The sequence below is a fragment of the Platichthys flesus genome, chromosome 15 (genome assembly GCF_949316205.1).
Source record: "Platichthys flesus chromosome 15, fPlaFle2.1, whole genome shotgun sequence".
Classification (NCBI taxonomy): Eukaryota; Metazoa; Chordata; class Actinopteri; order Pleuronectiformes; family Pleuronectidae; genus Platichthys; species Platichthys flesus.
Window position 1 is genome coordinate 15,746,275 of NC_084959.1, and position 23,448 is coordinate 15,769,722.

Genomic DNA, 23,448 nt, shown 5'->3' on the forward strand with positions numbered 1-23,448 from the left:
TTGAGAGAAATAGATTTCTGGATGTGGTGGTGATGGTTGGAAAGAAAGATGCAGCAGACAGACATGTTACTTACACTGATTGTGACACTGAGCTATAAGCTCCAAGTCATCTACATGATAGTAATCATAGCCAGACGTTCCAAGAACCTCAAAGGGTAAATAGCCGATGATTGGTGAAGCTCTGAAAAAAGGAAGTAGATGATTTTCACATCAGAACGAATTTTGTTACAAATAAAAACCTAATGATTGATTGAGAGGAGGAAACAAACCATTTACCTGTGGTCTAAAAACAGAAACTTCCATTCAAGGCTGTGTCTGGAAGTGAACTCATCACAAGGATCTTCCACATTACACAGATCCTAAACAAAGCCACAGTCACAGATCGAGAAAGTCATGATTAAAACATCACAATGAAGACAGGAATGAATAGTCTCATCATATTTTCTTTTATTTGGTTTGGAGATTTGGATTGATGCACTACTATAATGTGAAGGGTTCTGAGTAGATCACAGTAAGGTTGCAGACACATGAATGCAACTCTATTTGACTTCAGTTACTTGGCATGGGTCCAGATGTAAACTCACTGAGCACCGTAGGGATCAGGTGCATCCTAATGATATAATCAGCTGGGAGGAACACAGTGTGACAGTGTGCAACAGGAAATGTCAAGAGAGCACTTGACTCTGTGCAGTCAATATGGACCAGACTAAATCCCCTTCATGTCATAGACCACAGCTCACTGCTGTTTGCTTATTATGGGTTCAGTTCACCCCTGTTTTCTTCCTTTGAGGGTTATGATGCAACATGCAAAATACACCAATGCTCAGGTTTCAGGTCTCACCTTGAGAAACTGTGGAGTGACTAATCGGACAGTAGCAATGAGGCAGACCTGCTCCTCCAAAGCTGACTGTAGGCTTCTTGGTAGCGTCAACTCAAGACCGTTACAAGATCTAGGCACTGTGTGACAGAAAAAAAAAAAATAGGAACACAGTTAGTTGAGACATCTGTCATCATCTTATCCAATGAAAATGACTATTTATATCTTTATATTAAGTGAAAACATGAACAACATTGAAATTAACAATTTTAGGTCTTTTAAAGAAAACTAAAATCCTTACCATTGTTATGAAACTTGAAATCTCCAACAAACTTGACATACTCGTACACAGGTGGCTCTTTGGGGTCAATGTTCCCTCTGGCTAGATGACAGCAAAATTCAATATGTGCCTCACCTGAAAAACAGCAGATTTTCATTTTGAAGACAAGTCGTTACAATATACATGTATCTACAATTTGCCTCTATTATTAATGAGGAGCTTCTCAATCTGTTTGGGTTTGGTTTGATAGACAAGTTGCAGTTTGCAGTTTGCAGATGAAGAACAGAGAAGAGTACAATCTATTTGGAACATTGCAAACTCTAACAGGTCTACAGAGGTTATCCCACGTCGTAATGTTTGCTATAGAAAATCATGAGGTGAATGAAAGACTTCACATCAATTTAGCGCAATGAAATAAGGCTTAAGGAATATTTATATTTATAGTAATTTGTTCTTCTCCTACTCTTTGTTGGGAGTCAGAGGAGCTGATATATATGGCTTAACAACACATACACTTGTCTTTGTGTCATCCTCACATATAAACTATCCGGCAGAAAACTTAATCAAAAATTTACTACTTAACTGTGAATAATTTGCCACCATCTACATGCATGTGGTAATTTTTCAGATCCTCACAATCAGATCATTTTGAATGAAGAGGTCTGGATAGTTTGTGCACCACTTAAATTTGCTTTTTTGGTGACTTAAGACATGTAAAAGGACAAAACAAGCAGGTGAACTTGAAAATCCTCATTTGATGAAACTTGATTGAGCGTTATTTGCTTAAAAGCCAGACATTCCTTTTAATGGAGGAAATAACACAGATTGATGTGTGTCTTTAAAACGGTGCCAAGGAGATGATGGTGATTACTGCATGGCTCCATGACAGTTACCTATTTAGGCTCCTGAGGACAGACTGAGACACTTGCCACTCACCATCTCTCTTCCCCAGAAAAGCCCAATAGTGACACCGGATTAAGGTCAGTGTCTTGAGCCCCAGATACTACATTGCTTTGGATTAGTGCAAGAGCATAACAGTGATTTAAAGTCTTAACTATGATACTAAGCTAGCACCTATTATTAGCTAAAAGGCTAATCATAGATACACACTAATCAGCAATCCAATAAAGTATAGACCCCAATTCAGCAACCTGCTCTATATTTAAAAAGCTTGAAGTGGTATTTACAGTGTCAAAGCAAACTAAGAGGGATGTTTTGACAAACAAAAACGAGTGTCTATATTTCCACCAAAAACTTTACACTAAATAAAAAAATCTGAGCTACAAAATGAATTCTGAAAAAGTAAACAGGATTTGCTCCGCATTCATCCCCATCATTTGACCTTCCGATAAGATCTGAGACAAATCTGCAGGCTTTGACCTTTCAACTGTCGTGCTTCAATGACCCAGACGCAGTGTGGTATTAGCCACAGACAAGGGCCAGACGTGCACAGAGGGGCCGCCCAGTAGGATACTCACTGTCAAGGAAGTCAGCAGCAATGGGGTCAGTCATCAGCATGTGGGATGATAGCAGCTTATACACCTCCCCATGTTCCCGCTCCGGGAGGAAATTCAAGATATTTTGGTCCACCATATCTGACTGGTGCAAAAAAGGACACAAGAATGATGGTCAGTATTGGGGGAGTGTACAATATGTAACAGTGCTGCGATACAAATATCGTTACATGTGACATCATCATTAACCACTGCAAGTGCAGGTTTCAGGATTTTTAAGTTATTTCAGATACACTAAAGAGCCATGAGCCTAAATGTGATGCTCAAACCATCGCTCTGAAATGTGAATGGAATGACTGTATGTATTTGTTTTGTATCTTGATGTTTAAATCAACAAAAATTTGAACAAAAAAGACGACAACAACAACACAATGCAGAGTTAGCAAGAGGGTAAAGTAACTGATTTTTGTTTCCTTACTCACCGGTAAATGGCCAGTAAGTGAAGACACACTGTCCGATACGTATATGATGTTTCCATCTGTAGTTAATGCTACCAAGAAACCATCTAGGGCCTGTAAGAGGGAAAAGGTGGGGGCTTGACATTGAGGCTACAAGTATGTAGAACAGCATTGTGCAAATGAACAGTTACACTTGTACACTTTCACATGGCATCTATATCTGTGGTAGATAATTGCATAATCAAATCATACTGACATGTTATTAATGCGTTTGCCTCCTCCATTGCCACCACAGTTCAGGCGTACTTACAATTCTTACAATGCTCTGGGATAAGCCAACTTTAACAACAGTGGAAATATAACTAAGCCAAACACATTAATAACATGTCAGTTAAAGACTGGGTCCTTTATTTTGTTAACAATATTAGTCAAAGCTTAATCATCATTAGCTGTTCAACAATCACATCCTGCTGAGCTTTACCTCCAGCATTAGCTGAGTGAACTCCTCATTACTGAGGAATGAAGGCTTCCAGTCCTGTCTCACGTCACAGGTTTCATTCTGTGCAGTGATGTCTAGAGAAGAGAGAAGGGCAAGTAAAAGGATTAAACTAACTTCATGATGGGATCTAAACATTATGCCTAAGAATTATATAAGTTAATTACCCCAAAAAGTGGGGAAATACATAAGTCAAAACATTTCAAGAACTCATGCTGTATACAATGCATTTCTTACCTTTCTGTTTCTGCAAGAAATCAATAGTTCTCTGCAGTATGGTGGACTTGTCCATCTTGCGTGGATGGCCTTGGCCCTGCAGCATAGTGCATAGCTCCTTGATGAGCACATTGAATTGGTCTCTTCTTTTCTTTTCCGATTTGTTACGGGATGCCCTAAAAACGTCACCACACGAAACCAATTATCAATCAGTGGACTTAAAGGCAAAAGCTCCACTAATCAGGAAACTTCAGCTGATCTATTGACAAATACTTAAACGGGTATTAATAGTTTTAAACTATGTACATTTTCTTCAAATATTATGCTCAGATAGTCTTAAAATTCAAGGGCTTGACTTGAAATGTGACACTGAAAATGAGCCAAAACTTAATTGGCCTGTATTATACAGTATACACACATACTACCTCCAACCAAACATACACACAGAACTGATGAGTACCTTTTTGCCCTGTCTTTCTCGTCGTCATCCATTAAATCGTCCACACAGCTGTTGGTGCTGGAAACAGAGTGGTACAAGTTAAAATGTTGTTTCAGCTAATGTCATCTTCTTGCTTCCTGACGTTCTGCCCAAACCCTCTAAGTTCTGGTTGTAGGGTGGAAATTTGGGTTTCATCTTCCTTCCTCTGAAGGTGCAAATTTTTCGGCAATCAATCATATCATGTGTTGTAGGTAGAGTAGAGCTGCCCGGTGGGAAGAAAGAACCAGTGTCTAGCATGTTGCATTAGCCTGTTGACCATTTGACAGATGTAATGAAGCCAAAATATATATTCAGGTTTAGGTTCGAATTGAATGCCTGTGCATAACTCTTAGTTGGTTATGAGTTGCCCTTCTTCCTAATCTGACTCAAAGGTGTATGGACAGAAGGTAAAACCCTTTAAAGCTAATCTGTTTAGTAAGTATAATCACATGACAATGTTAGAAGTATTTCCTTAACACTGGGTCTACACTGATGTGGGCTACTGGTGTGGTCAGGGCTTACAATGAGCAGACAATTCAATGGTCATACATGAACTGAAGTCTACAATATGATTAGTGATTGTTTCTGTGTGAGTATTATTTTTTATAAATAGCACAGGGTGCATTATTGCACACTTCAGCTCAAACGGAAGAATATGCAGTGTACATGATAATTATTTCTTCAGTTATTCAGACGCAATTTGAATAAATACTTTTTTGAATGTCTTTTTCATGTTTTACTGATCTAACATATTCTGTTATACACTGACATTTAATTTCAAACAATTTAATTATATAATTTAATTATTTAGTAATTATTAAACATTTAACAATAAATGTGACTGATAACATTAAATCCGATTGTATAAGATTTGTATGTCAAAGCCAAATTACTAAACCACATATGTTATGAGTCATCCACTATATGAGACACAAGTTAAAGCAAAGTAAATGAGGACTCCAGTGAATGTTTGACAACATTTAAAATGCACACACACAAGGTACCCCTGCTCAGTTTCAGCCCACGCAAATGTTGAAGAACATGTCATATGTGAATAAATCAAGTCCTGTGTATTAAAACAGATCACAAACTGAAGGTGAATTGATTTGATACTCACTCCCAATCCCTGTGGGCGGATGAGCAAGGGACACCAAAGTCAGAAAGGTTGTCCATTCTCACACCCTTTCCCAGCCAGGCCCTTTCTGATATCTTATAAGTCCCATCCGCGCTGACCTTGTCTGAACACTCTTGTGGGAAATCCTACAGCGGACCGGCTACCCACCACTGCCTCCAGTCCACCAAAGAAACGCCAAGTCCTGTGAACATAGACAAAATCATTAAAACCTGAAAGAAAGATTTTGGATGGAGGATGACAATTCCTAATGAACTCATGTTAACATATTGTAGGAAGGCTTTTTTCGATGAGATCTGCTTTTGAGGAAAATACATATGATCATCCAGACATCTTGGAAAAACATTCATCCTCTTCAACAATAAGGATATCGGGTGGGACATGACTACAACACAATGTAAAGTACATTACCCCCTTCAGCCTCCACCTGAGTACAGTACTCATTTGGAGTACTGTCACAAAAGAAGTGTTTATGCACAGGGGGAGCTCCCCTGACCTAGAAAAATTTGTCTGAAGACAACACCTCACTTTGAAACCCTGTGTAGTAACAGCCACCTATCCCAAACTAAGAGCTCACAGACTGGAGCTTTGTTCGGCAGCAATTAAGCAACTGGAGATTTTATTTGTTTATTAGTGACACCTCTGCATATGGCTTACACTTCAATCCAATATGTTTTCTTTATTTGGTCAACAGAACCTGCCTCATCTCAAAACTGTCGCCCAAATAAATACGTATAATAACAAAGGACTGTTATTTTATTCAAAATCTCCATCACGTTCTAGTAGAAAAACAAAACGCTCACGTTTCTTTGAGGTTGTTTAAAATGGTTGATGGGTTTTGTGTTCTGGAAACATTTAACATTAAATATGAATCACATTCAAGTTATGACTAGAGCTTGTGCGGAATGAGAGTTCAGGCAGTCGAGTGATGTACACACAAGTGGCCTCAGGGAAACTACCTGTTATTGCATTTTCAAGTCAAAGGAGAGCCAATATGCGAAGGGAATACAAGAGTGATCTGATTAATTAACTACTTGCAGATTATTAGTCTAGATATAACTAAACATGTTCTGTATTCTGCACTAGTCTTCTTGTGCCCTTTTACAGTAGAAAGAAAGAGTACATCCAATATTTGGTTTCAGTATTCCCTATTATAATTATGCATGTTACAATTATATTACCCCCGTAGTATATACGAGCACGTACAACTGTATGGAGCTGGTAAAATACAATTTCACTTACTTCAGCCACAGAGATGTACTTAGTGGAAAAAAACTGCGTTCAAGTTACAAAGCACTGCAGCTCAAGGGTGAAACATATGAGAGGAGAAAGAGTCAATTAGCCCCTAACTACAAGACTGACTTCCATTAGCACCAGATACATGAGTTATTTTTATCATACCATGACTAAACAGAAAAGAAAACATGTAGTACTGTGACATTTCCCCATGCAACTACTGATTATGTCCATCATTTTACAGAATAAATATCTGCACCATCACTACACTTTCATGTCAAATTGATTTAATCTGATTTAATATTCTCATGTGTAGGATTTTTAATGAAGACTGGCTCTAATAAATTATACGACATCTCTATATAGTGTATATTAAAACTCCCCATCCTTTACTTAAAGCATGTCACTTTTGCTCTGATCTCAAACAGTTCATGTCAGATATAAATGCTGCTGTTTGTTTTAAAACTATGAACTCATAAGTTCCTGTTCTTACTGATTATACAGACGACAGCATCATTGGTTTCTGATTTGTTCCGCTTTTTTTGTGCTTTCTCCCAAACTCTCACCTTCCACACACCCCGTTTCCCGTTCAGGATAATAATAATAATTAAATGAATTCACATTTGACATTAGCCACCATGGGATAGCCCCGTCATAAACAACTGATTTGCAAAAAATGCATTTTGTTCTAAAGCAGGAAGCAATGCCCTTTGAGCAGGCTTACAAGGTGTTTGACTTAAGCACAGGAGGCCCAGGTTCACATCCCATCTCCTGCTTCAATTGAGCAATAATGAATCATGAACACATTCAAACAAAAGTGTTTATAATAACTACCCTGAACCACACCTTAAATGTTCTGTGGATGTCATTTCCAAAGTCTTTACTTTGGTGTTGTTTACTCTTAGCATAAAAATGTTGCTATACTATATATATACATTTTTTTATTATCTCATACCCATGGTGTCCCCCCCCACCCTCAGGGAGCTTGATGGAGGTAAGAAGACTTGGTTATCCAGCATTTACTGACACTTACCCAAACAATTCCATTGAAACAGACCTTTCCATTACAGTCTTAATGAATGCACACAATCCCTTTCCTTCCTCGCATGTCCTCTGAACATACACAAACATATGAATCGTTCAAATGGACCATTGTTATATTGATGTTTGCCAAATCAACCCTAACTATCTATTCATACTCAGCACCATCATAAAATGTTATCCCTGAGGGTTAACACTAATGCATAATCAGAAACCTAACATGCATTTCTGTGCACTGATAATTTTAACTACTGGTAAAATTAAAAAATATAGAAATCTACAAAAGTTTTGGGTGCATCAGGGAATTCTTCACTCTCCATAACCATGTAAAAAAATCCTTACATCTCAGCCTCCGTTCTTAGAATGTATTGAGGTTAAACCACACCTCGCAAGGTTAACAGCTAGAAAACACCAGAGTCTAGTTACACTTGTGCTCCCAGGTATTTAAAGCCTTTAACCAGCAACCTGAACTCATTGTGGAGGTCAGTGCGGTCATGTTCAAGTTCACGACCAAACTCTGTGAAGGCTCTAAAAAACATGCAGAATTTGTTATTGTGCATAAACTTCCACAGAGGAAACTAAGTGCAGGAGTTACAGCGTTTTCTTGAAGGTACATAGATTCATAAAAAACTTTAATGGAGGAAAAACACCAGCTGCCAAAACGTCTCACACTCCACCTTCTCTACCTAAAAGCTCTTGCGAGATCTGCTGACCATTTGCATATTTAATTTAAAGCCCAGTAAATATATACAAGCTTGCCTGAGGGAAACAGCTCTTACATATTTAATTTTTGCATCCAGTGTTGTATTCCTAAACATCTAGCTAATCTTAAAAGTTACAACCAGTCTTATTTTCATTCCAAACACTGTGCAGTCTTTGAAAACGTCTGATGGATTTGAAAAAGGTGGCGGTGTCACTTCCAGACACCAGACAGCTCATTCGCTGCGGAAGTTCTAATACTACACAGCAGGAATAATAAAAATACATCTGCAAAGCTCATATTTCCTCTTCAATGAAATGACAATTGTACTGGTCCTTGAACATTGAGTTCATCACATGCTGCAGCCACATTACCTCAGGTAGCTGTGTTATCTTTTAAATACAACAATTTAAACTATCTGAGATACTACACCACTGTCATGTGACTGATTTACGGATTATCACAACCTCTGACTATCTTTTAGTTATCGGTGGATTACACCACTTGGCGATAGAGTCAGTAACTGTAAACTAAGAATGGCTGGTGAATGACATGGGCACAGATAAAAGATGCTGACAGCAGATATTTCTCAAGACAGAATACCTTTTTACGTCAGTGCATGGGGTGCGGCTGACAACGTCAACTCATGGGGATTTAATATTAATGATACAGCATTTGGGTTAGCAGCAGTGACACAGACTTTAGTCATTCTCCTTCATACATTACATGAGAATAAAGTCCTGACTTCTCACCTATAGGAACTGTTGTAACATGGAACTGGGTAGTTCATACATTAGTGCATTTATCTGTAATCTACTGTCAACCCACAGACCAAAGAAAACCTGCTTTGTTCATCTATTTTAGAATATAGGACAAGAAGGTGAATATCCCTAGTACTGGCAAAGAACTATGTAATTATGTTGACCTTATATATGGAACAAATTAGAGTTTGAACTTCCACATTAACCTTGCATCTAGCCAGACCTGGTTTATGAATATGTCAACTGGGAATTTCTCTTTGATTTGTTTTTTTTCTTAGGGAGAGACAATGGAAACTTTACAGCTGTACGTGTTTTACCGTTTACATCATGGTAGCTATCTTAAGCCATCATGACTAATAATGTGAATAATGCACATCAAGAGGCATATTTCAGAAGCAGGATTTTTTCATCAGTGTATTGAATAAATTTATGGATCAGCCAAAAACATGTCAGACTATATATTCAAGTAGGACTGCAATTTACGAATATTTTTGTGATTAATCAATTAGTTGTTTGTCCATTAAATGCCATTCTGTGTTTCCCAAACCCCAACTTTTTATTTAGTTGTAAATAATGGCTTCACTAATGGTTATCTAGTTATCTAGTAAATTATCTAGTAGTGCAATATAAAGCAATAATTAAGAAGATTGAAATTTTTAAATAAATAAAATCATCAACACGATAAGAGCTGTTGTTGACATTGTTATCCCCATGTCCCTAAATGAGAAATTGAAGTGAAAGCCTTTATGTATAACATTAAACGTACTCTGCTTTTTTAAAGTGGTACTTAAAAATCTCTTCACTGTAATGACAATAAATCCACCAATTACGTGATGCTGACCACTAATGTTACCAAGAGACGACATTTCACTGATGGGTTTATGATGTTTCACCTGCTCTCTCTGTCTCTGTCACTCACTCACCCACACAGACTTTATAGCTTGCAGTGAGAAGAAGCTGTTTGAAAGCTTTCTGAAAGCCAACAACAGTCTTTCAAAAGTTATTGCATTATTCCAGCTCACACTGTTTTACCTCTCTTGTGCTGATGGATCAGGACCTTGGGGTAACTTGTTCAGGCTACTTGCTAATCCAGCTCCGCAGTGTGGGATGCTACTGTCTGCCTGTCTGAAAGTTTACATTTCCAGAACACCTGCATCTGGTTTTGAGGCGGCAGGTCAAGCTGTCAGGTAAACACCTGGACAGGCTTAGTTTGAGTCAATCTGGAAATGTTTATTTCTTTTCTCTCTTTTTTTAAGAGAACTTCATAAAAACACTTCTGCTTAACTGTGAAATGTCCATGACAAAAAGGAAAAAACAATACGTTTGGTACTTACTCAAGGATTCACTTTTGTTTTAACGTTTATCTGTTTTCATTGGCTTGGGCTGCTTGTAATCTAAATCACATTTGTACACAATTATAATTCATTCACTTGCTTCATTTCCCCATTAGATGGTTATTGTGGTTAAATATTAACCAAATGCATCTGCCATATCCCCATAAAATCCCATATAAACCACACACAAACACCAAGTGGAAACATAAAGAACATTTTTGAATGCTGTAAAATCCATTTGATCATTAATAACAGGTAAGTTTCTGAATTAACAAAAACAAAATGTCTCAGCTTTCTGTCAGGATTTCTGGAGAAAGGGAAGCTCCCCCTTCACTGATAAGGAAACAGGAGGCTCTTCAATTGGTCACCCACCTACAAATGAAAAACAGTGGGAGGGCAGCAACGAATGCACTCAATGAACCTTGCTTCCTAGTATATACATAGTAAATAAGTTATTCTGCTACGCTTAATCCCAGGTTCAAACAGAGGAAGTGTCTCTGCAGAAAACCATGTCAGCTCCACACGAGAAGCACAGAATGCCTTGAGAACAAGAAAACAGCAGGTTAGCCAGAGAAATGTGACCTCCAGTAGACTTAAAGCTGGCAGGTTGGGTAACATCAGCCTGACCTAAGCCTACTGAGAAATTATTTAAGGATATCTTTTAACATTTTGCTATCTGGCAGTCTCAGGGGAGGCATTAACTAACATGTCCTCCAGTGTTTTGCCACTGATTGTCATCAGCGGTGGTGCAGCGGTGGGGGGAAATAGGTTATTTAAACGTTGTAATCAGGGCTCTTGATGACTGAGAGCTGAAAACATGTAAAGCGGCGTTCAAGAGCGATGGGGTTTATGTAGCTGCTGACACTCCGACTCCTGTAGTTGCCAGAAAACACAGTATATGTTGAGGCTCCACAGCCTGGCTCTGGTAGAAAATGATTAACTAAATATTGACAGGAGCTAATCATGTGGTCGGCTAACTCTACTTTAATCTGCGAGGAGGCCACTCATGAACTTTGATGTTACGCGCAGTGCAAACTGGTGGCGGCGACACGACAACATTTTTGCGCTCCTCTTGTCAGGAGAGGAGAAGCGAAAGCCCAAGTGAAATCGCACGTACCTTGAAAGCGGCTCTCCAGCAGAAACACAAATCCCCAGTTTAACGTTGGCCGATCCAGTCATTTTCTCACAGGGAGGGAATAGAAACTACAACATAGCAGCTGATCGCGGCAGCTCCCAGCGTCTGACAGACCCGGGCGAGCGCGATGAAAAGCGTTAAATTGTATAACAACGCCTAAGTTATTAACGTGTTGTTACTTTCGAATCACCGGTGAGCCTGTCCGCGGCTCTGACAGTCCCCGTGTATCAACAGCACACGGCCAGATCCCCCAGTCGCGGTCTCGGTGGGCTGTGTCCGTCTATTTTCCAGGCACTGTACTCCACATCCTCCGCTGGCAGTGGCTTGTAAACAGGACTGAGTGGCTGAGAACAGAGGAAAGTAGGTCAGCTGGTAGCTCAATACTCGGCTAACGACGGCAGCAGCAGCAGCATAAGCAGTCAGGCTGCGCAACACAACCGAGAGAAACCTCCAGTGACCGGTAGGAGGGGGCCGATTGTAATCTTTAACACGTGCTTAATACGCGGCTAATAGCGCCACATTAAATGTCACTGGGAGAACTGCGATGGACGATCTCCTGCATGTCTGCTGTGGATTTACAACGCACTTTTTGCACTGGGTGGAAAATTGTGAATGGTACATTCTGAAATGAAAGTCTAATACCACTTGGCCATGGACGCATGACAGGAAGACCTTGAATCTATTAGGTCAACAGTAAGGGGGGGGGGGGGGCTGCACCTGGAATGGACACAGGTAGACTACACACATCATGGAGGCCACCCTAATGTAAGGGTGAATGTAATCCCCTCAGACAGAGGTGACTCTGATCCATAAGAAAGGCAAGAGGATGAGACTTTTGTTTTTGCCCTAAAGTCCTTCCCCATGCACTTCCTGTGTTTTGTTTTTGACTACTTCCTTGTTGCATTTTCCCTCAGCTGAAGTCCCAAATGTGGGTCAGCACTGTGCATGACTCATTTCAAAGGCTCATAATGGACCCGCCTTGGGTCTTTCTGCTTCTGTCAAATGATCACACGGGTAAAGGTGCAGGGATATCCTCGTGCTGAGAACTTCCAGGAAACATGAACACAAATGAAAGTGAGTGTGGAGACGCCACAATAAACCTTTCGGCTTTGAATGTAATAATTATCAGTAATCATTCCACAGTTAATATAATATCGCTGTCTCCACTGCAGAATCTGCAAAGAACCTAAACAATTGTAGGCAAGTCCGGAATTTGATAAACACAGCTTTTGTTTTTAGTGATTAAAGCCAGAAACCCACTGATTATAGCCCTCAGTGGGGTATGATAACTTCTAACTCAGGTAGACGCTCATTGTTTTTTTGACAAACCTGAATGTGATCCTGTATTTTTGCTGATACAAGAACAAATTCTGAACTGAAGCAAATGAGATCTTTGTGAGTTAATGGTGAAGAAACCCTGACCAGGAGCCTTTTCACAGTCTAAAGTCGCATGTGCTTCTGAAAAAAACAGCATACTTCTTAACACTGAAAGAACATGTTTAATCTGTGTAATTTAGAATTTTGGAGATATTTAATAATTGATCTAAATTCTGTGTGCGTGTATGTGTGTGATTCTCCCACACAGATTAAATCCTGTCACAGACTCACTTTTCCAACCTTAAGTCGCTACTTCCCACAATGTTTAAAGCTTGGGTTGGTAATCCTCTAGAAGCTAGTAAGACCAGGCTATTGATAAATCCCACCCCCTCCCTTTGGCCCTCTCATTAGTGCTACAACCATATGAACACACACAGGTGACAACTGCTAAAGATCAATTTTGTGTATCTCGCTCTGACTGTTGTCTCGTTTTCAGCCATGTATGTCTCTCCTGCCTCTCGGCTAGTGACAGGTATGCATGTCCAATGAAATGATAGATCATGTTTATTACAGTCCTGCCAGGGCCACAGACACCAGCTTTTTGTCTTGTGTTTTTCCCATCAGACTTTATTTGATGATGCTATCAGGAAGGGGATTTCAACGAAAAAGTATTCCAGAAACAAATTATTAACCCTAGTTTTAAGTATTATACTGAAAGGATGCTTATGGCATATTTGAATAGGAAAATATCATTGATTTGAATCAGCTAGTTAATTAAAATTATATTATTTATAAATCTTTGTTGTTTCTCCCCCATTGCAGAATTTTTTACGGTGAAACAGACAAATAGTGATGTTAGCATGTTATTATGCTTCTATACTATTCACCTTATTCACTATTTTAATTTAGCATGCTAAAATTAAAAAAATTAGCATGTAACACAAAGTGCAGCTGAAGCAGATGGAAATGTCGTATGTTTTTCCCAAATATTCACAGTATGATGGATGAAAAGATAAAGCACCACAATTTATCCTGAGGAAAGAATGAACATCTGCACCAAATTTCATGGAGATATTTCAGTTTGAACCAAAGTGGCACATCAACCAACACAATTACAGAGCCATTCATTAAAACAGCACCTCTATTATGGCTTAAAAGCACTATCGGAGCGTGACACGCAAGATTTGCACAGGCTCTGATTGAAATGGGATATAAAGATAATAAAATGCACATGGTATGACTGTAAACTGCCAGGACACCAGCTGATAAACTGTTATCGACTTAAAACCCAGTTTTAAACTGAGGTACAAATTCCTTTACTTTCATTCCTGGATGTTCAATTTGCACAGAAGAGTTTCCCTTATAAGAGAGAGCGTTCTTATAAATGCCACTTGTCATGTGACTGAGGAATTCATACGGAGCACATGATAATCAACTGCTTGGACAGGTCAGTCCATGTCACCAGAAAACCAGAAGTGCCTGTTCCCAATTTGCCATATTGAGGAGAGTGAGCATAGTTGTACGACACAATACAATGACATTAAATAAAGTGACTACACTACAATCTGAGCTGCACAAAGAAATGTAATCTTGTGTTCTAGATCATTTTTTTGGATCACATATTGTATCATTAAGACAGGGTATCATGACAAGGCACTCAGTAGAGGCAATATTGAACTCTCAGACCACTTGCCTCGACGACCATCTTCATGTAAATGAGTCCCACTTTTGCCCACAGCTCTTTCTGTCTGCAGCTGTTGCAAAGTACAGATTTTGATGACTGATCCGTCCTCTGGTATACTACCAGTATAATGCCATTTTAACCAGACATGTGAGACATCATGTCAGAAGAGAGACAAATGCTAGACCAAACATGAGAGAAACACAGTCAGTCTCACTGCTCCTCAAGTGACATACTTCATAAACTAAACGGCCACATCTCTGTCCTCAGAGGAAACTTGAATCGTTGGCATTATACCTCTTGTAGTGAGGTGATAACATTTGTCTGTGCTTCCTTCAAGGAGGTAAAACTAGACTATACATTGTCGATTTTATAAACAAAATAACAGTAAATAACAAAGAAGAGTTCCACACCTCTGAATTGATTGAGAGCATCTCACAGTTCAGCCAGACTAAACAGTGAGGCCACAAGACACTACAGACCCCCCCCCCCCCCCCCCCACACACACACACAAGCCAAATTAAATTCCCATTGTTGGCCCTTTCTGTGTGAAGCTCCCACTGTGTTTCACACTGGTGTTCCAGTTTCTGTGAACGTCAGGTGGAGGACAGACGATGAATTGGTCGGTACAGCTGGGCAAAGCCAAAACTGCAATCGTTTTTCCCAGTTACTATGGTAACCTATAGGTGTTGTTGAAAATGAACAGACCAGGATGCAGTGCATACAGCGCAGTGCAGCCAATCAGAATGCAGTTTGCTTGTACATTGCAGTCAACCATCAGTAAGCACACGGTAACCACACACAAAACCGCATGTATAATACAGCAGGAATGACGAATTATTGTTACTGTACCCTCCCAAATGAGGAAAATACCGGTATAAAAACCCCAACAACATAAATTATGTGGCAATGGTTTGGATATTACAAAAGTGACTCAGCTCAGACAAAGACACTATACAAAATATGCTGTCGGCCAGAGTGAAGACTGGAAACGAAACCATTCCATTCAGTCAACTGGAAATGTTTGAAAAAGCATGAAATTACTGTTAACACTTTTTCCACCGTCAACAGCAACGATTGGGCTCAACCATTGGAACAATTAAGTATTTGGGGGACTCAGTTTAAAACCTTGCTTCCAGAGTTACATCTTAATAATAAGTAAATTATAGTAACAATTTATGTTTCAGTCCAGAAGTCTTACCTACCAAAGTTTTTTGTGGCAAAGCTTTCAGTTATTGTACAGGGTTCTTTACTCTACCACTACCTGATATGTTCATATTTGCTGGCTGCCTTGCTGAAGACTGCACACTCATAAGCAACCACCATTTTTTCTCTGTATCACAAAATATAGCAAAGTGTTCTTACATATACAGACCACTTAGAAAAAAAAAGCAAGAATCCACTCTCAATCTTTTATCCTTTGACACCATCATAACAAAAATGATGTGTGTATATGATATGTGATATAGGAGTCCAAGTCCTCTGAATCTCTATAATTACTCCACGGAAATACATGATGGCTCCATAGGAAGATGAGAGGTATCTGTCTAAAAACACTGACTGTGAACACATTCAAATCATGGAACATGATGTCAATAAACTGCACACGGCACATCTGTATTAACCAACCTGTCTAGTCTGCGATTACTTTACACCAAAGTCTACTAAAGGGTCAAGAAAAGCCAAATAGAGAGTTTCTTCTTTTCTAAACAAAGTACTATTTAGGGATTCATTCGCAGTAGCTCCAGCTAAGTAAATGTAATGTTTAAATTGTCTCAAAATAGTTGTATTTATCAATTTCTTTCCTCATGTATAATGCTAAGCCAGAGGTATTCATGTTCTTAAATGGGCTTTCTTAAGCTCTTAACCAAACAATTTTCAGCCAAAAGACTTTTTACCGAATACCTAACACATAATTTCCTAAGAGCCAAGAGAGCAAATCAGCATCTTGTGCCAAAATTCATTCAGCACCGTAATCTGCTCATATTTTCGAATTATCACTAATACTTTTGTTTATGAACCAATATGTTTTAAATGAATGAGTAATTATTCTCATCTGTTATATGTGCCTATACCTAATTACCAAATGTAAGCATGTTAACAGGATAAAGTAAAATGGTGAACATGGGAAAAATTAACCCACACATGCGACCTACAATGTATGGCTGTGAACTCTTAGCATTTTTACTTAAATATCTCAATTAATATGCTGAATCTCTTAGGTGGGATGCTAAAGATAATAGTTCAAATAGGTGTATTGATATATTAATGCAAAGTCAGCTGCTGCTTTTCATGTAACATATCTAAAGAACTAATGCCAAAGCACAATACATGGAAATATTGGCACCAAACAATGCTGAAGAGGGCGAATAATGCCCGAGTGATGACTCAGGATCATTCTGAACTAAATTGTTTCTAAGCCTGACACTAACAAGTGTAAGACATCCAAGATTCAGAAAGATCTCCCACATTTTACTGCATTATTCACCATCCGCCTACATAGAGATTAGTTCCGCTCTTTTATGTAGGTCATGCTATTGGATAAAGAGATGACATTTAGTGCTCATAAGCAGACCTCATCACATAGTAATGCTCCGGGTTGGGTTCTTTACATGCTGTACCTTTGTCCGGGCTCCTTGCCTTTACGTCACTGAAAAAGTGGATTATTCAGATAATCGCTCAGACATTAAGCCATAATGTCTCATGCTACTGTACATCTGTGATACTGGTATTGATGATGTCATAGTGGCCCTCTGCTGAGGCACTGACTGTCATTAATTAGACTGTGGCACTGCTGTTCATTCTGTGTTCCCATGGTAACAATGTGTGGTGTATATTTTCCCCCAACCAAGGTTTTGATGTCCATTAATTAAGGAACTGGTTTCCATTTTTCTTCAGGTGGAGTATATTATGTATGCACAAACCCATTTGTTTATCTGATGAATATTAATAAAGTGGCAGACAACCTTTCTGACTGCATGTTTTCTTATTATCACAAACAGAGGTCATTCTTAATGCATTGTTATAGCATTAACAGAACATTTAATACTGGGCTCACAAATAAACAGATATCACTATTACAGCTATAAATAAGGACCCACTACTTTCTATATTAAATTATATTTGAAATAGAGAATTTCTTAAAAGATGATATTTATAAAATAATAATTACTGTTATACACAGCTTAAAATCTTAAATGCCCGGGATAGATTATGTAAGATAGCTAAAGCAGTATAAATAAATATATTAAAAACAAGTTATATTTCCCTATTCATTTAAAGAATGACCTTGGTGAATGCTTCAAGTTGCTGAGCTCTGTCTTCCCTAAGAAGGATAAGAACATCACAACAGCAGTAGATTTTCTACCTGCTGCCACTGAACTGGAAATTGTGGCAGTCATTCTTTTACATAAACCTTTCTTCCATCCATTCACACTGGTTGGCTGGCTTGGAGTTACGCAATGTTAAGTCAAGGACATTTTGTAAGATGAAATCAATATAGATGGAGCTCTATTAGCTTCACCTTTACACAACACCAAAGTAAGAAAACTGTAAGGGAATAACTTGTTATCTACTTACTTTCTATCTTCTATGGTTTGGTTTGGGTTTTGTATTTATATAGCACTTTTCTAGTCTTGAAGACCACTCAAAGCGCTTTACAGTACCGTTTTAAATTCACCCATGCACACACACATTCATACAGTGCATCTATTCGCAGCACTTTGTTATTCTATAGGGGGCGACTCAGGGTTCAGCATCTTGCCCAAGGACACTTCGGCATGCAGATGGGTCAGACTGGGGATCAAACTGCCGACCTTCAGGTTGGAGGACGACCACTCTACCCGTCAGCCACAGGCGCCCTATGCATTCTATGCATTTGTATATCACCTTGAATTGCCTTGTGCCTGGAGGATGATACAAAAAAACTTGCCTTGCCTGGACTATTTGGAGCATTTGTCGCCACAAATAGCATTTTCTTCTACTATGAAGCCAATGGATAAAAAGGCATTGGTCATAAATCTTTGCGCACTTTCTGAGCTGAGCTTTCCCACAAGCGCTGTCGCAGTCAGGCAAACAGTAGCTTCCCAATAATGCTCCCTTGGGCCACACTGGAGAATAGTCACAATAGTCTAATACATCCTCACCTATTCTGCACTAAGGAATAAAACACATGCCCGTTCCCCATGCTCTCCATAACTGCATCTGTGTAAACAACCCGAATTATAGTGAATCAATTACTAAATCAAAACATAACTTTTTGAATACTCAATAAATCAGGTAAGTAAATCAAGCAAAAATACCAGTGGTGTATGTATTTTTTATATTTCATCTTGATAAACTGAACCTTTTTGGTAGTTTTGAAGAAATAACTCAAATTAAAATGTGATGAAAATAACTGTAAACAGTCTATTACCTAATACACAACTATGACTACTAAGTAGAGTGCCCCTGAAAGTTCAGTGGACTGCAACTTGAAAAAACAATGAAATAAACAAAATGTTGAAAAATCATCAATTTGACAACACATTCACTGCGAATTCACACAACATAACCAAACGGACAAACATGTTGCAAAGACACACAATGCAACAAATAAGAAACATATATTGCAAATGCACACAACACAGAAAAACGCACAACAAATACCCTGCTGAGTTGTAGAGCATTGAGATATGGGTGCATCCATGTAACCGATTCATTTCTCATAAACTCACTTACTGTGCTCATTCATGTTCAGTCTAACCGCACATATTATATAGGTTTATTATACCCACTCTATATTTTACTATTGATGCTTATTCAACAACATTTGTCAATGATTTTGGTTATACTTTGCCCAAAGTGCCTTGTAATTACACATTCACCACACATCACAACCCCATGGTGGGTGGCCAAATCATTTCCATGAGAAAGCAGACAAACAAAACAAATATCCTTTCACCAGGTAGAACCACTCTCAAATGTCCTTATAATTATATTCTTTCAGTGATTCTAAATGAATCACCAAATTATTGCAGGCCTTTTATTGTCTGCTGCTGCTCAGGAAAATATGCAATTACCTAAGGCAGTGTGTGGGCAAATATGTGGGTCACAATTCTAGGGCATGGGTGGAAAGGGCATTGCAGCACTTCCTTTGTACTGCAATCTCAAGCTCAGATTGCTGGTAACATGTTTGATTAAATCCCTGGCTGTGGAAGTTTATTGATTGTTTTGCAATGCCACCCAAGAAATATTTCAGGCTGATTGCCAGAATAATATGATAATTTCTGATTTCGTCAGTGACCGACAGTAAAACCACAAGCAGCCACTCTCTCATGCACAGGCTCTGAACTGAAATAGTCTTCTGCAAGCAATCCACAGAAAAAGTGACCCTATGTCTCCATTTCTATCTATTGCTTTTTCATTTTTCTTGTTGTGAAACACTGCCATCTTGTTAGAATCAGATTTGTCTTGATAGAAGAAAGCATCTAGTAATGAAAAGCTTCATAGACAGAACAGGTAGACAAGCAGCTGCATATTGAATTCCCTTATGATCAATATCCATGGTTTTACTGTCCATGTCTTTTAGACAAACTACTGGACACAAAATCAGATGTTGATGATTCACTTAGGGACATCACAACAACAGAACACAAAAGAATACTCATACTTGCACATATTAACAATATATGTCATATGAAGAAAGTGGGTTAATACCATCAATGATTTAATTATAAAAAGGTTGGTTCATTAGCCATCTGGAAAAAAATTTACACACTCACTAAGTGTTGACACACTCGTAGCTGATTACAACACAGTGAAATACAGCTAATTTTGCTGCCACAAAACACCACAAACTGTGTGAGTGGAGTTGTTTACACATTATTCAAGATAACAGCTGGTATGAGCAGATTGGTGAAATGAATGCAGAAATCATGCTTCATTGTGACAATGATTCATGATTCTTTCACCCTGCGTGTCCTTGAGCTTTAAAAAGGGAAAAATTCACGGCTGCATCACTGTTTACCCCTGAAACTCCAAAACGCTTTTGTGGACTAAAACGCCTCACCCACCCCTCGACCGGCATAGTGGTGAAAAGATAATGTTTGCATTTTCATTTTTCAATGAACTATTTCTTTAAACCTTTAAATAATCCAGCTCTAAAAAAGACCCATGCCCTCTGATCTCACTGAGGATGGAGGACCATCATTTTTCAACAGATTTCCAAAAAGTTATCACTTGTTTTGGAGAGCTGCTAAAAGTAGCATAAACATTTTCAAAATACTGTAATAGATGATTGTAAATCACAGAACTCCAGAGGGAATAGGAAATCACAACACTACACAGCATATGCCAGATAATCCAGTTTGCATAATCAACAGGTCTTTGCTACATGTAACCAATTCAGGTTTCTCTTGATGTTATCTTGACCCAGCTTGGTGTGTGAACTCCCCCATTTCAGTGTCACTATAATGACCAGGTTTTGCCTCTCGACATCCCAGACTGCAAATGACTTACTCAACATCAATAGAACAGAGAGATTTGTTTTGGGAGTTGTCTTTTCATTTCAGCATCAAACCTGACATGCCCATTTATGGTCTTCTGCCACAATATGTATTTAACACCACAAAAGCAAACAGAGTTGTAATGCACATGCAGCCAACACCCTGAGCTAAAGATCTGAATCCCAGCTAGGTCACACACAGTGGCCAGGCCCACACATATTGTGAAACCTTTTTTTCTTCTTCATCTGAAACACTAAGTGTAGCCACGCCCGATTCTTGACAGTGACCTTTTGTCATGGAAGAGAGAACAGTCCTGTGAATCAGCTTTCTGAAATAGGAATGGTTTCCAATAAAAGGCACTGTGTCCATACATGAAAATGCAGTAAACAATCCCAGGATAATAAATAAGTACAGTGGAGGAAATAATTATGTGATCCCTCGCTGATTTTGTAAGTTTGCCCATTCACAAAGACACAAACAGTCTATAATTTTAATGGTAGGTTTATTACAATAGTGAGAGATGGAATATCAAAAGGAAAATCCAGGAAATAACTTTAAATAAAATATATAAACAGACTTGCATTTTATCGAGTGAAATAAGTATTTGATCCCCTGCCAATAAATGGCTTAGTTCTTTGTGGCAAAACCCTTGTTGGCAAGCACAGAGGTCAGACGTTTCTTGTAGTTAATTACCAGGTTTGTGCACGTATCAAGAGGAATCTTGGTCCACTCCTCTTTGCAAATCATCTCCAAATCCTTAAGGTTTCGAGGCTGTCGCTTAGCAAATTCGAAGCTTCAGCTCCCTCCACAGATTTTCGATGGGATTAAGGTCCGGAAACTGACTTGGCCACTCCATGACCTTAATGTGTTTCCTTTTGAGCCACTCCTTTGTTGCCTTTGCCGTATGTTTTGGGTCATTGTCCTGCTGGAAGACCCATCCACGACCCATTTTCAGTGCCCATGGCGGAGGGAAGAAGGTTGTCACTCAGGATTTTACGGTACATGGCCCCGTCCATCTTTCCATCAATGCGGTGAAGTCGTCCTGTCCCCTTAGCAGAGAAACACCCCCAAAGCATAATGCTTCCACCTCCATACTTGACGGTGGGGATGGTGTTCTTGGGGTCATAGTCAGTATTTTTCCTCCTCCAAACACGGCGAGTCGAGTTGATGCCAAAGAGCTCAATTTTGGTTTCATCTGACCACAGCACTTGCTCCTAAGACTTCTCTGAATCATTCAGGTGATCATTGACGAACTTCAGACGGGCCTGTACATGTGCATTCTTGAGCAGGGGGACCTTGCGGGCACTGCAGGATCTTAATCCATTGCGGCGTAGTGTGTTCCCAATGGTTTTCTTGGTGACTGTGGTCCCAGCTGCCTTGAGATCATCAGTGATTCCATTTTCGAACGATCGCACCAACAGTTGTCTCCTTCTCACCCAGCTTCTTGCCTATGGTCTTGTAGCCCAATCCAGCCTTGTGCAGGTCTACAATCTTGTCCCTGATGTCCTTAGACAACTCTTTGGTCTTGCCCATGGTGGAGAGTTTGGAGTCTGACTTATGAATGCATGTACAGGTGTCTTTTATACAGGTGATTGGTGACTGATTGACACACAGGTGTCTTTGCTGCAGGTAACATGTTTTTTTCAGTGTATCTAAGGAGTAGGAGTATTTAACCAGTCTGTGGGAGCCAGAATTGTTGATGGTTGGCAGGGGATCAAATACTTATTTCACTCGATAAAATGCAAGTCTGTTTATATATTTTATTTAAAGTGATTTCCTGGATTTTCCTTTTGATATTCCATCTCTCACTATTGTAATAAACCTACCATTAAAATTATAGACTGTTTGTGTCTTTGTCAATGGGCAAACTTACAAAATCAGCGAGGGATCAAATAATTATTTCCTCCACTGTAAGTCAAATGTATCATTATTCAGAAGGCACATTTAAACACAGCATAGGCTGACCGAAGAGTTGCACAAATGGTCTTTAGCTTAGATTTCAAAATAAAATTGGATATCATAACTTATTTATAACTGGTTCCACGATAGTTGGGCAGCATCTGCAAGAGCACCTATTGGTGTTTGTTCCGACCATGGGACACACAAGAGGTTTGTTGTCAGATCAAAGTGACATGGAAGCTGAGTGCCAGTGAATATGGTCTGTGATGTAAGATGGACCCTGACTATTTAGAGCCTGTAATGAAGACGTAAATTAAAGTAAATTATGTTTCCATTCAACTCAAAGAGCGAGAGCTCAGCATTTAAGTGAGGTGGTTTCTGGACTTAGACAGAACAACGATTATTACTTTGGATTCACTGTTTAGCTGACAGAAATGATTAGCCATCAAGCTTTTAATGTCCCTGAACAGCTCAGAGAGACTGGAGGGAATTACAAGATATTAGTTTGGTAAAGGTATTTTATTTCCA

At 39.0% G+C, this 23,448-nt stretch overlaps 1 protein-coding gene across 3 annotated transcripts in view; it reads right to left on the reverse strand.

The window, feature by feature from the left end:
- Positions 1 to 23,448, reverse strand: part of npas2 (neuronal PAS domain protein 2) — a 39,321-nt gene that overhangs the window by 10,721 nt on the left and 5,152 nt on the right. Inside the window, exons 1-11 of one of the 3 annotated variants that reach the window (XM_062405412.1) lie at positions 11,521 to 11,956; positions 5,317 to 5,515; positions 4,182 to 4,238; positions 3,743 to 3,897; positions 3,491 to 3,582; positions 3,034 to 3,123; positions 2,576 to 2,696; positions 1,119 to 1,232; positions 842 to 957; positions 277 to 359; positions 75 to 181 (exon numbers count right to left, since the gene is read on the reverse strand). In XM_062405412.1, the coding sequence (XP_062261396.1) occupies positions 75 to 181; positions 277 to 359; positions 842 to 957; positions 1,119 to 1,232; positions 2,576 to 2,696; positions 3,034 to 3,123; positions 3,491 to 3,582; positions 3,743 to 3,897; positions 4,182 to 4,238; positions 5,317 to 5,372 (991 nt within the window). In that variant the 5' untranslated portion in view covers positions 5,373 to 5,515; positions 11,521 to 11,956. Of the gene's footprint in view, positions 1 to 74; positions 182 to 276; positions 360 to 841; positions 958 to 1,118; positions 1,233 to 2,575; positions 2,697 to 3,033; positions 3,124 to 3,490; positions 3,583 to 3,742; positions 3,898 to 4,181; positions 4,239 to 5,316; positions 5,516 to 11,520; positions 11,957 to 23,448 lie in introns of those variants that run through there. The other 2 variants (XM_062405414.1, XM_062405413.1) reach the window with 2 other exon arrangements.